General features: G+C 38.1%; 1 protein-coding gene and 1 long non-coding RNA gene across 2 annotated transcripts in view; one reads left to right on the top strand and one right to left on the bottom strand.

The window, feature by feature from the left end:
* Positions 1-6,739, bottom strand: part of LOC140336774 (uncharacterized) — a 39,016-nt gene extending 32,277 nt beyond the window's left edge. Inside the window, exon 1 of the long non-coding RNA XR_011921942.1 lies at positions 6,644-6,739. This is a non-coding gene — a long non-coding RNA (uncharacterized lncRNA). The remainder of the gene's footprint in view (positions 1-6,643) is intronic.
* The window catches only part of HMCN1 (hemicentin 1), a 132,611-nt gene continuing 122,851 nt past the window's right edge, over positions 5,028-14,787 (top strand). The window contains 1 exon segment of the mRNA XM_072420118.1: positions 5,028-5,407. Within this exon segment, the coding sequence (XP_072276219.1) occupies positions 5,095-5,407 (313 nt within the window). The 5' untranslated portion in view covers positions 5,028-5,094.

Here is a 14,787-nt window from a genome sequence, read left to right on the forward strand (position 1 = left end):
TGGGGTTCCATGGGCTGCTCTGCTATTCTCAGCTAGTGTGCTGACAGGGCGCGGAGCTGCTGAGAATAGCAGAGTAGTGTAAGCTGTACATATACCGGGCCGCGTCACAATTTTATTCTATGTTACTGGACCCTGTTATCAGAAAGGTTGGGGACCAATACTTTGGAGTAGCTAGGAAGCTATTTTCCTGTAAAAAAGGTGATTATAGTCTGGTCACAGGTGCCCTCTAAGCTGGCCAGTTTTTTCATCACTAATTTCCAGCGGCTGTGGGAGAATTGTGCAAGGATAGATTTTGGACAGTTACCTTATACTGGCCCGATATTATACTAGCACTGACTCCCATGCTCAACAGCACCTAATAGCAAAATATTTTCCTAACAGCATACCTTTCCTAACACCAATAGGATTATCCCTAAATGAAATCGATAAAAACTGTGCGATTTGCACAGTATGGTGGTAGCAATGCAGAAATTGAGAAACAGGAAGCAGTGCTGTCCTTAAAGGAACAGCAAAACATCAAATGCCCAACATCAATCAGGACCTCAGTGTGTGTGCAGAGAAACAACAATGGCAGCCTTTCTGGACAGTAAAAAACTAACACAAAAGGGAAATGTGCACATGGTCAAAGCAGTAAAAAATGCAATATACATATTACCCAGCACAAACAATTATTGTGTTGCCTTTGTATATTGCTCTGGTTATATTCTCCTTTTCTTTTTTGTTAGATCCAGGGATGCAGGTTAGGGATTTATCAAGAGATACTCCTTAAAGAAAATCTAGACTTCCCTGAGCTTTTCAATGTGTAATGAGAGGAGGTAAGGTATGTATTCTAGTTATACTTCAAAGTATACTTCGGAATGCAGCTACTGCATCCTAGTAAACACAATACCCAAGCAGCAGCATGTCATCAACTATGTGTTATATTCTCCAGAGGGGTTGGGGAAGAGATGGGACAAAATCAGAGAATACAAAAAGCAGTCATAAAACAAGAGGTCAAGGTAGACAAATGACTAGGTTGACTAGGTTGATATGTCAGTGCTTTCTCTATAGCAAGTCAGTACTGTCTGCCAAGGCAGGTTCTAACCTATTAGAAACATAATAGAAGCAATACATGGCTCTCCCAGCACCACCATTAGAAGCTACTAACATAGAGCTTTCTATTCCATCAGCAGTCCCATCCGATATGGCTCTTCCTGAACAACAGGTTCCTCTTGGAGCACTCCGACCCCAGAACAACAAGTAGCACCATTAGTCTCAGTATTACCAAAATAATTACCTGTCTAAACACTTCCAGTCCCTACCAGATGACCTTTAAGGAAACATCAATTTCCCAGGAGAAAGAATCCAAATCATCGGCCCTATCAATATATGACCTGTTATGCTTTTCTTTCAAATTGGTTTACTAAAGATTGGTTTACTAAATATTTTACTTTTACCGTATGATACTGTACTTTAGGCCATCAGTTATAACTCTGGGAATAAATAGTTTATTTAATGTGGCAAAAACTAATTTTGGAAAGAATACCCAATCATGTGGAATGAAATGTAAAAAATATATAAAAAGATTTTTCCTTGAACATGAATAAATTGCTGAAATCAGCATAGCTACACCCCATTCCCTAAGGTATGTAAATAATGTCTTGTAAAATAATAGGACTGATAGGGAAGACACAGAATGCTATAAGACAGAAAATGAGTTTTTTTTTTTTTAAATGTCATGTATCTTTGTAACACCTCCAGTAAACCCTGGCTATCTTAGTACTATTGCTTTGGGATCGCCAAGTAAAAATGTTTTAAAGAGGAAGTCCAGAATTCCAATTACAATTAGTGTTGATCGAACAGCTGAGTGTTCGATTCGGCAGCTATTCAATCAAGTAGCCCGATATCTTTTGGTTGATCGAACGCCAAATTCAAAAACCATAAATATCTATAGGGCGGGGGTGGGGGGGGGGGGGTCAGGTTTTTTTCGGGACTGTGTAGAACTGCAAGAGCAATAAGGGGATTGATTTGATTGCTCTTGCAGCCCTAGCGTAACTGTAGTATGTGTTCTTGGATAGAAAGAATACATTGGATGCAAGAACACATTTGGAACAGCAGTTCATCTGCAGTCACAGCTAATTTGAAGCACCTACGTGCCTCCTCCAATCAGCTGTGACCGGAAAGTTCTCACGGTCACCGGGTTGTACTTATCAAAGATAAGTACAGCCAGGTACTTACAAAGGTAAGTACAGCCAGGTGACCGCAGGAACTGAACTCTCAATGGAGAAACTTAATTGAGAGTTCATCTGCAGTTCCACTGCAATCCTGGGGCACTAGAGGTTAATTAACCTCCAGTGCCCCAGGATCGCAGTCGATTCTCATGGCTGCAGTCATTCTTGCATCCCTGGGAATCCTCCTGTTTGCGATCCCCGGGATTAATTAACCCTGGGATTAATTAACCTCTAGTGCCCGGGGATCGCAGTGGAACTGCAGATGAACTCTCAATGGAGAAACTCGATTGAGAGTTCATCTGCAGTCACAGCTGATTGAAAGCACTAGCGTGCCTCCTATCAGCTGTGACCGCAAGTTCCCACGTTCCCCGGGCTATACTTATCAATGATAAATACAGCCCGGTGACCCTGGGTACTGAACTTAGATGGACTCTGAATGGAGAAACTCTATTGAGAGTTCATCTGGAGTTCGTTTTTTTTTAAACACAAATTCGCCGTGTTTTTGGGTCTGCCAGAATTCGAACCGCCATTTTTGGGTCGAATATAGGGACAACCCGAATTCGAACACTAACACTAATTACCATATTGGGATTTCAAAAAGGTCAAACATAACATTTTTGAACTAAAGGTCCACTGTAAATTTACATTAAAAAAACAGCACGGGTTACCCACATCTTTGTGTCAGGCTTGATATGCCAATGTACAGTACCTGCTTAGAAATGAGATTCTTTTGGATCTATTAAGTTAAATTAAGTGTTTTTTTATTATATTATATGGTTTATAGCCCTTATTCAGATGATATGGTAGCCAGAACAACATCAAACATATATATGAAAAGTTATCAAAGCAGAAGGGAGAAAAGCAGAAAGCCATGCATCCAAAAAAATTAAGCACCTTGAGTGGATTTGAAAGACAACACCACATAGAAACATCAATTTATAATTTTTTGTTATCTAGAGTCAGAAGAGAATGTTTCATCCTAATCCAACATGTGTTCATGGCATTTGACATAGAAGGCCATTACATTCCAACAAAATGCCTCAAGCAATACTGTGGTATAGAAGGCTCAGTGCTTGCTTATTTCTTACAGGGAACTCTCAAAAATTCATGTCTGGACAGTACTCCTTTACAAGTTTACCTCTTTGATATAGAAGATTGCAAGGTTCAGCACTGTTCAATACACTGTAGCAGATGTGATTCTGTTATAGTCAGCAATATCATCTAATGCTATGACCTGAACCATCATTGCTATGCAGACACCTGGTCATACTTATATCCTAAAGAGGAATTTTAGTAAAGGTATTGTTGGTATTGAATTTATTGTAATTGTTGCAGATTATTTAAACAATGTATTTTAAATCTGGCTAGCCAACTAAAAAAACCCTATACAGCAGCTCTTAAAATGGGAGCCAATTTAAATTGCCACATGCACATGGACTGACAAGTAACATGCTGACAGTTGGAGAGAGAAAAAGTATGAGCTCATCAGTCTGTTTCTGTTCCTTCACTGTCCAACCACAGCCTGAGAAAGGCAAGAAAGTGACCTATCTCTGTGGCTTTATTGCAATAAAGAAAAGATAAGTCACCAACCTGGCTGTAAAACCTAAAACTGAAAAAAAATTAAAAGCAGTTCTTATTTGCAGAAAGTACAGGACAGTACATTTACATAGTGCCAACATATTAGGACGCGGTATATAAAGTTCATAGTCATGTCACTAGCTGTCCCTCAAAGAGGCTCACAATTTAATGTCCCTACTATAGTCATATGTCTTAATACAGTCTAAGGTCAATTTTCGGGGGAAGCCAATTAATCTAACTGCATCGTTTTTGGAATGTGGGAGGAAACTGGAGTACTCGGAGGAAACAAACGCTAACATGGGCAGAACCTGCAAACTCCATGCAGACAGTACTGGCCGAGAGTCGAACCTGGGACGAGTTCTAACCTCTGAGCCACCACGTATCTACAGTAAAACAAACTTATTTTCCTGTTTGAAATCTAGTGTATGCTAAGCTGTGCATGCCCAGCTCAATGTACAATCCCAGCATAACTGCCTGCCAAGAATGAACGAACTCCCGCAAAAATCCATAAAAGTTACAATATTCCAGCCTGGCCGATGAAGATTGCTGAGGACCCTGAACTCGGAAGAGGACCAGGTTAGAAAGCCACTGCATTAGTATTTTAAAAACAAACAAAAAAAAACTGCATTGCAGAAGACACATTGCCTGTTTTTTTCTGCATAGAGGTGCTCATCCGCTTACAGTTTAGTTTAGTTCTACTTTAAGAAAAGTTTTTTTCTAGCTCTGTTAAAGCCTATAACCTTTAAATTATACGTATACCTGTAAAATAATGGCTGCCACCTACCCTCTGATTATGACGTAACTTGGAAGTACTTGTGCCCAGATTATGCATCATGGGTTGGTATTTTAAATAGACCATTAAGGGTGTGTGCTTTAGTATCTGTTAAAGTTTTTAAAATGCTTTTCTTAAATCCTATAATTCAGATTTCAAAACTCATTTCACCTATGCCATGAGATAAAAGGCCACTTTTAATATCAAATCTATTACCAAAACCTTTGCTCTTTCCAAAAACAATGATTTTAATTTAATTTTAATCACTAAAAAAAAATTCCAAAAAGAGGGGGGAGAGGACTCCTAGTAAATGTTCTCATAGCTCCAGCAGATGGCAGCCATGACTTTCTCTAACAAGAAGCTAGAAAGCTTTGTCTTCAAAGTAGAAGCAAAATATAAAGCACAGTTGTGGTTCAGCCCATTGAGCAGTTTCATTGTTTGTGCAGTTTGAGAGGGACTACTGGAAAGCCACTTTGACTCTTCCTTAAGCAATGTCTTAGGACATTTCACTATATACTTTTACACAATAACATAATGTCAGTATATAAAGAAAGTAGTATCAGGAGGAATGTTAGGATGTTTTTCTCAAGGAACTTTTCCATTCAGCTGCCAATTGTTCTACTTCTGCTTCAACTACTTAAACAAAATTCCTGTGCAGAATTAGAGCCAGATATAGAGAAAACCCCGGACGGAGCCTCAACTTTAGCATTTGTTTTTGACGTCACTGGATCCATGTATGACGACTTAGTTCAAGTGATTGATGGCGCATCAAAGATTTTAGAGACATCTTTAAAAAGACCAAAAAAGCCGCTTTATAATTTTGCTCTGGTGCCATTTCATGATCCAGGTAAGAACAGTTTTGTTTCTCTTAAAATTGTAAAATGTGTATATTATAAAATGTTTCAGTACCACTACTTTTACTTTTATAATAGTGATTATTACAGCATGCTTATGTAATATGGATAAAACTTCTAGTTAATAGAAGAAAAAGAACTTGTTACTATGTAAATCAGTCTGTTTTTTACTTATATAATTATGTGTAAATTGTTTCAGCAATCCATGGCATACAGTAATACATATCACAATTTATTTTTCAGTTGTTATAAATAGATGTACAGTAGACATAATTTTATAATAAAAATAAACAGTAGTACAGTATTTAGTTTAACTAATAGTATGTGTTGCTGCCTGAAAATTCTCCATAACCAGTATATTGCAGGGTGAAGTCTGTGTTCTGTGTAATGAATTAAAAGTGTGTCACATTACATGAAACAAAGTAGTAACAAATCCATTGCCTTTAGTCATGCTGACATTCTTTAACCCTTTTGATGTCCATTTTAGCCTCCTCTGGGCTCTTTCAAGTAACTACACAAGAATACAATGCAGGAAGTTATCACAGTCTGGTGTTAATCCTCTTGGGGTTTATTTGTACATTACAACCTACTACATGTTTCTTACTTTAGAGCTGAATGTCTTTTGGAGTATGTTAACCTTATTTGTTTGGTTTTAAAGTCTTTTAGACTTTTTTGTGCAAAGGGTAAGTGGTTTACATGTTTTTTTCACATTAGGATATTTCTTAACAGAGGTTCATAGAAACTATTATAAGCGCTGTGTGTTATTGGTCTACAAAAGTTTTGTTTCCACTTTCATAGCAAGAAGCATGCAGGATCACACAGTTCTGAATTTGACCTAGAACACCCTAACTAGCACAATCGCAATTTATGGTTGGCGTTTTATTAAAGTCCTTTTTATTTCTATCATAATAGGTAATTGGGTACAGATTGAACTTCAGAAATTTTGCCTATTTGCAAACTAGGTATGAAACAGATAAATTATATATTTTTTAATTTGAATATTTGAAAGCAAAACTGATATGTTGACCTTCTCAATGGGAACTTGGCCTACCTGTCCATGACACAATTTTATTCAGAATTCTCCACATCTTGCTACTTTTTGTCACTTGTTTCAACACAGAGTTGTTTTCACAGACATTCCTTGCTGTGCCTTACATACAGTTTAACGGAAACATGAAAGTGTCAAAGCAAAGATAGTGAGATGTACAGATTTGAAGAGGTAGACGTACCCAATAGCATGTGAGCTTCATTCTGAAATCCAGCTGCAGCGGAATACATATAACTGATCACTTCTGTCCTTCGAAAATACTGTTGGAGCCCTACCCAGTAAAGATCTTATTGCATATGTGCCCTCTTGCATTGCATTTGGCACAGTCCTTCCAGTTGTGAAAGCTTAAACCTTCCCCTACCGGGTCTGCTGATCCTCTGCCCCTGAAATCATTGAGTTTATTGTCCTTCGGAAGTTTAATTCTCGTTTGCAATAGTCACAGAGCTGACCTGATTTTACTGTGGACCTGAAACCAAGCCATACAGTTCAACAAACTTTGGGATTATAGGTGGAGTAACGTAGAATTAAGTGGAGCAAGGCAAAACAACTCAACACAATTGCCATCACAAATCAAATTGCATGTACCACATGTGTGGTACATGTAGCTATGGAATTAATTGGTAGTAAACATTTGTGAAACCAAATGAAACAATAAAGTAGTCATGGCTACAGTAATCAGACCCCAATTGATGCTTTCTTGGTTCTGTTTAGAACATCATAGTCTGTGAGTTTCTATGGTCCCCAATGAATGAATTTTTATAAATGAACCCATACAAGGATTGATATTGGATAATAAATTCCAAGAGAACCACAATAGTTTCCAATAAAGCATAGATGACAGCAACATATCAACAAAATTCCCTTCTATGTTTAATAATACTAAAAACATAAAATGTCTGGCTGCATGTTGTTGCATAAAACTATTATTATCTGGAGAGAAAATTCCCCTACAATTATTGTTTATTAAGTTAAGACTGCATGACTTTTTTTTTCAGGAAATACAATCTGCAATATAAAAATATTTATATTTTCACTAAGAACAGCTAAACACAATCCTAAAAATATATTGACACCAGACTTTTGGCAGAACAGAAGACTAGAAAATGTTAGGAACTGTCTGCGTTCACATTCCACCATGAAAACATTTTCTGTTTTAACATCCTCAAATGTCCAAGAAGCTCCGATGTGCTCTTGTCTCCTCTTGGGTTCAAAGTTTTCTAGTTAGTATTCAGGCACAGATAATTGAAACATCTGGTACTAGGGTACACAAAGATTGGTAGGTGTGAGCCTGGTTAAAGAGAAAATGGTTTAGAAAGCCAAAGTTTAGCTAAACCAATTTTTATATAGTTGAACAGCAAAATTTAGTCAGGAAATGGTTTATTTTAAACTAATTCATTATTTAGAATAGTTCTGGTCATGTTTTATAATAGAGTGGGTAAGGGTTAGAACCTTAGGTCTCTTTTATCTTTTATCTTCTTTTATCTTTGTTTACAATGTCCTCTTGCTTTTTATCCTTACACTCCTAAGTATTTTAGTTATTCGTTGTTTCGTGAAAATGCAACCTACCCATCCACTAATCACTGGTATACTAACTCAGGTTTGGTTCGGGAAAAGCATCAAGCAAAATAACCAATAAGTACAAATTACATGCTCTACAAAAGCCTTTTTAGCTGAGGAAAATGCCACAGAAATGTGATGGAAAAATAATAAATAGTATTCCAAACATGCCAAGAACATGGAACTACTTTCAGATGCAAACAGTCTCAAAGAACAGTCACAAAGAAACTAGAACAAGGAAGAACCAGGAGCCAGCTTATATATATAGATACCAACACGTTTTTATAAGGAATAGGCAAAGCCATTTAATTTGATGCATCCTGCATTCAAATTTACTGCTATTATAAAAAGAGTACCAGTAGTCCCCGGGTCAAGGACATCCGACATATGGACACCTCCTAGATACGAACAGGGCTTCCTTGCTTTCTCTGTGCAAGACAGAGGCTTGGAGGGGGGGAGGGTGGTTTGCATGACTTGCAGAAGAAATCTTTTGCTAAACACAGCTGAGGATGTGGGTGATCTTATGGTGGTGAGCTCTTTCTGCAGCCTCTTGTAACTCTTTAATGACCAAGACAAACTCTGCAGCTGTTTCTTTTTGCATATCAAAGCACAGCTTGCTCCAAAAGTTAATGACTGTCTAGGCCAGGGATGAATTGCTGCATTCATTTGGTTTCACATTGCATTCTGTGGCACAGTAAAACTATTAATATAGCAAAAGCTCTATGATAATTCCTGATCTCAATAATCAGGAATTATCAGAACCTAATATTCTTACCTGTCAGTATAAACTCTGCGGGGTCCACGCATAGGCTGCTGTTCAATGGACACAAGTGATGCCGCTACTACAATTCCCAGCATCACTTGTGTCTATAAAATGCGGGTCCACGCATAGGCAGAGAGGCTGCTGGTCTCGCGACGCGAGTGAGAAATTGTAGTAGAGGCATTGTACTTGCATCTATAGAACAGCAGCCTAATATGAATTGCAGCTGGTACACCATTACTATGGATTGCAGTAACGGCGGGCCAGCTGCAATTCATATTAATGATTCTTTTGGGGGCCAAAAAAAAAGGACATGCCGGGCCATATTTGGCCCGCGGGTCAGAGTTTGACACCCCTGGTCTAGGCCATAATATTTTTTTTGATACAGAATGATCAGTAGGATTTCATACAGTAACTGACACCATGCTGCCTAATAATGTGTTGAGACAAACATTTGTCTTAATTGCATTTAATAAAATAATATACATGTTCTGACTTACATACAGATTCAACTTAAGAACAAACCTACAGTCCCAATCTCGTATGTAAACTGGGGACTACCTGTACAGCTTATCAGCACTCAAGGAAAATACAACTCCTTTATGCTTTTCAATGTCAAAAACTATTTGCAGATTTCAATTTTCAGTACATATGGTTTATTGATGCAACAACATTTTGTTTTATTATTATGTTTTTATGTTCCCATCCTACTCAAAGATACCCAAGTCATACAGTCTTCCCAGCTTGCAAGAAACCTATACAACCTAAATATTTATAGTAATAGAGGCCCTGTATATGGACTACACAAACTTTAATGGAAATAATGTTGATGTCTAGTATATACACAGTTTACATTCTGTAGGCCTAGTATGCAGTGAATGAATCTAGTGAGAGAATTAGACCTAACATCTTTGTACATTTACATATAGTTGAAGGCATAGATGTCAACACACCCTAAGTATAAAGTATAAATTACACAGAAATAACCATCTAGTTGGACAGATAAAGTCCACACAACCCACAGTTTAGTGTGAGTGTAAAACATATCATACAGTCTACTCAGGCCTACCTAGTATTGGGTTGAGTCTCAGCATGAAGCTCAGAGTTTAGTGCAAGGAGGTCAGTTATGAAGTATCAAGCCCCCATCATTATTCTAGATGTTGAAGAGGGTTTATTTTTCAGATCAAAGGCATAGTAGGCCCTATGTATAATTGTATACTGCATTTTTCTCCATACCTCACTAATGATATTTCTGCATGTCGGGGACCAACTGGATTTCAGGAGTTCAGGGTATCCAGGGTAACTTCATTAGGTATGGTGAGAAAGGTGGCCTATTTAAATACAAAATATAGGGGGGGTAGGTAATATAAAGGTACTTGTAGGTAATACAAGTGATGGTGAGATGGGAGAGCATATTTGGTACTAATGACAACTAATTATTGTCATCAAGAAGATGAGCAAGTTACGATATACAATAGTTCACCCATGCTTTCATTTGTGAGCCTTGTGGGAAGCTAGGTGAGGTATATATGGGCATGGCCAGGGAGACCCGGTAAAAAACTTTATGCAATTTCTCACCATGCTTAGAATAATACGCTTATCGCTCCTGCACATGCACATAGTAGCTACTTCACCTTCTTAACGAAGCCTGCTGGGCTTGTTCACTGAGCCATGCTTGTGCAACTTAGTGTTTACTGAGATCAAAATATGAGAATCCCATATAGACAGACATTAGAAGCTACTGGGTGCTTTGTTTTCATCTATACCAAACAAATATACTTTGTTGCATAGGCTGACTTTTTTAATTAGTACTGTTCTGTTGTGGCTGCCTGTGCGAGAGTCTCTGTTTAAATTATAGTTTTAGGGAAAAAATCCTAATCTCCTATCCTCCTTTTAACTGCTTGTCATACCACCGTTATATACCACAATACCAGTGTATGGCTGCAACCCTGCTCTGAAAATGCCAGAACACACAGCTGAGAATGTACTTATTATATATGAGCTTTAGGTTGAAACATTTGTTTAGATTACATTTGTATTTCACTAAAGTTTACATTTTAAAAAGTAAATAGGTAATAGATCATGTACAGTTTTTTTCATAAAAAGACAAACGTATCTAACACTTTAGGAAATACATTTTAACAGAATTATTTAGTAGTTTAAAAAGTTTATTGATGATAGCAAATGTTTTGTTTACACAAAGACATTTTAGGAATGCTTATGAAGCCATTCCCAGCTCTATGTAAAACTGTTTTGTTTAGCATTGAATAGAATAGGGAGATTATATAATGGAGTCTAATATACCAGTGAGAAAATTTCCCTCACTAAATAAAGTTGGAAGTAAGATTCCTAATGAAAAGGGAATTGAAAAGTGTCTGTTCTCAGATCCGAGTAGCTTCCACAATGGTTACTGCACACCAAAACATCTAAATCAGCCCAATGCACATTGCTATACATGTTTTTACATATTTGTCATGAAGACATCAGGGGGGTCAGGTTGGTTCCAAAGGTCATGATTCAGAGCTTTCAGTATATTTCGTCCTTCCAGTGGCATAGGAACAAGGGTTGCAGAGGCCTTGGTCAAGACTGGGCACTTTTCATGACCACTGTCTGCCTGCTCTGTGTTGTACAGGCCATAAGGGGCTGGAGGCCTTCTGATGTGAATACAGGATTCTGTATCTTCTAAAGAGGGGACTTAGAAGTAAAGTCAGCTCCTCATGTAAAAGTGGGACTCTGAAGTAAAAGGGGGGGTTCTGGGATAGAGTCTCTGATGTAAAGTGGGGCATCTGTTGCAAAGAGGGACCCTGATGTAACGTAAGGGAGCTCTGATGAAAATTAGGCACTTGAAGTGTTTCTGTTAAAAAAGCTTGTCATAAAGCATAGGATCTTGTAAAAAATTAGCACTGTGACCCATAGCTCTTTAACTAGAAGATCATCATCATCAATGGTGATGAGTTGCCATGAAAGATGGCCCATGATGGTCTGCAAAAGATTGTATGCAGCTATGCCACTGCTTTGCTCCCAGTAACCAAGTGAAATGGCAGCACTAAAAGTTGAGGATGAGAAGCTGGGGGGGGGGGGGGGACATTCCTAAAACTGTTGTTTTGGTCTGTATCCACACTGTGCACTTCAATGAGATCTTTGAACATAGAACAGGAGTGAGCACTTGTCTCATGAATTTACTCCTTATATGTAAAGGAGGAGAGGCAGTGGTGAAGGGATGGCCAGGTATCTATTTAATACAAGTGACTGGACCATTACAAAGTTAGCAGAATCAATTCTAAATTGGTAGAGCAACAGAACACAAAAAAGCAAGATCTTGGCAGGTTTTGCAGTTATGAGACTGTTTTAATGATAATTTCTAATGGATTGTAAATATATATATATGATATTTTTTTTCTGGCAAGACTATTAAGTACCTTTTGCCAGAGAGCTTGTCTGTTTTTTTTTGTATACACTAAATTGCACAAATGTGGCTCAGTGTACAAGCTGGGCAGGCTTCCTTAACAAGGTGAAGTAGCTACTATGTGCATGTGTGGTGCATGTAGCTATATCATTCTCACCTGGCCCATGAAGAAGAAAGAAAGCACAGGGAAGATAAGAGTGGCTGAGAGTGAGGAGGGACATCGCAGTTTTTGAGTTGACAGGGAGCTGAGCATACCTGCACATTGTGGCAAACCCTCTGAGTGTTAACAGTAGATTTTCTCCTGCTTTAAGGCAATTAGTTCCCCAAAACTATTTTCAGGGCACATTGACAATAGCAGCTAAAGTCTGGCTCTGGCCGGCTTCAAAGTTTCTGTGTAACAGACTATGAAACACGCATGTATCTAACCAATAATGTGGGAAAATCTGCATTATTTATTCTTCTACTTGCTGAAGATTTGAGACTCAAATTTATCAAGACAAGGCATCAAGAAGGGTATTTAGAAGAGTTTGCAAAACAGGATTGATGTAATACTGAATCCCAGTAAGTAGCACAAGAGGGCAAACTGACTATTATATATTTTAAGAAAATCTCTATAACAGAAAAGTTGTTTCTCATTTTATACTTCTGTGCTGTACTGTAGGCCCATTTACCACTGCTAGGGCCTGCAAAGAAAAAAAACCAAGCTCATTCAATACTAATTGCATTGTGATCCATGGTGCAACTAATGATGCTTGCAAACCCAATGGTCATTTGTGCAATTACACAGTTTGTATTTTGGGAAGAGATAAAGGGTTGTAGTCATGTCTGAGGACATATGGAGGAACTTAAGAATTCTGAGGTAAGGTTCTTGTAGTGATGCTTTGTGATGGTTTCTATCACAGCCTGGGGGCATTTGCTTCATCACACAAACTGAACCTTGGGAAAAGGCATTGTATTCTACCAGGGAGTCTTTTGCTGTGGTTATGGATGCAACTGCAGCCAAGCTATCAACACCCAAACCGGCACTAGGCTTCTACCTAAAACATTTTGCTGCTCTAACCTAAAAGAATAGAAACGGTTGTCCCTTAGCCAGCTGCTCCAGCACACGCCCAGCAGCGCTGGTTCAAAAACAACCAGCCGCTGCACATGACACATGTGACAGCTGGCGGCAGTGAGCGGTACTTGTACTGCTCACTACTGCCCCTATTCATTCCCAATGGGGGTTGCAGCAGGTAGACACTACTTGTAGGTATACCTGATATAGGTATACCTCCCTGAAGGATTCTTAAAGGGTTTTTCTTCCCTACTTCTACACTTACAATCTTTACTTTGCTGTTTATCTACTATTTCAAACAAAAAAGTCAGACAATAGTCAATAAATGTTTGTGGATGTCATTTAGAGCCCCACCTTTCCAAACCTGCCCTCTTTAAATGGGAAAGTTGTCCCTTGGCTCCTTATTCTCCATTGCCTCCATATTGCTCCAGAAATGTATGCATACATTACACTTCCATCATTGAAGCTGGGTGATCCAGCAAACCTGGAATGGATCTGGTCCAGAATTGAAAATATTTTGCTAACAAATAGCAAATGATTTTTAGGAAATCTATTCTAAATTTACTGAATCACCCAGCTTCACTGATGAAAGTCTATCCTCTTCAGCCTTGGTGAGCTTTAATAAATCAATGTGTGTCCTCTTGAAAATCCTTGATCAGGGGCACAGGGGTAGGTGTACACTAAAAAGCGTATTTATAAAGCAGTAATTCTGACATTCAACAAACTTTCATTGTTTAATGCAGTGAACTTCATTAAAATTTACTTTCAGCAAATGATTGTTGAACGTCAATTTCACAGCATTATAAATAGGCTCCTAGATCTAGAAATGGGATCAGTGATGTTTCAAACATTGCTGTAATTTCTTCTCCTAATACTTGTCTCTGCTAATACAATTGACACTTCCTGTTTGCTACAGGGCTGTTTGTTTTGTACTTTTAGATTTACAGGCTGTAGACCTTGAGAAATGTAAATGTAGATTTAAAATGACATGACTAGCTTGGGAGTACATTTGAAAGCAATTTAGGGAATGTATGCTTCATTCATAAGAACACAATAGGGGTTTATAGAGTGCTTACAGATCACACACGTATGGAAGCCAGTCCCTATGCATTGCAGTTGTGTTTATTTATACTTGGTATACAGCTAATATCCTTGTAATCCAGATTATATGCTGTATAGGATAATAGTATGTTAGTTTGTGTTATTTAGTCTTACAAAGAGGAAGGAAGTTTTTTAGGAACTCATTCAATACAGAAAACAAAGAAAATTTAGAGTTTTATCATGACTGATAGCTAGTATGTTCGCTTATCCTCCCCATTACCCTTTCTTTTCCACCCCTAACCACCATTCCACACCCTTGCCCTTGTACCTTCCCTCAAATAACTGAGAGCACACCATAAATTTTGGGGAATTGTCTTTTAGGAGCTTCATTGAATGAACCCCTCTGTTTTTTCTTTATAATTCGAATTATCACAACAATATACATTTTTATACATTCAGAACAATTTTAAGTCACATTTAACCATGATATAACTACAACCAAAATAG

This window comes from Pyxicephalus adspersus, chromosome 8, assembly GCF_032062135.1.
Source record: "Pyxicephalus adspersus chromosome 8, UCB_Pads_2.0, whole genome shotgun sequence".
Lineage (NCBI taxonomy): Eukaryota > Metazoa > Chordata > Amphibia > Anura > Pyxicephalidae > Pyxicephalus > Pyxicephalus adspersus.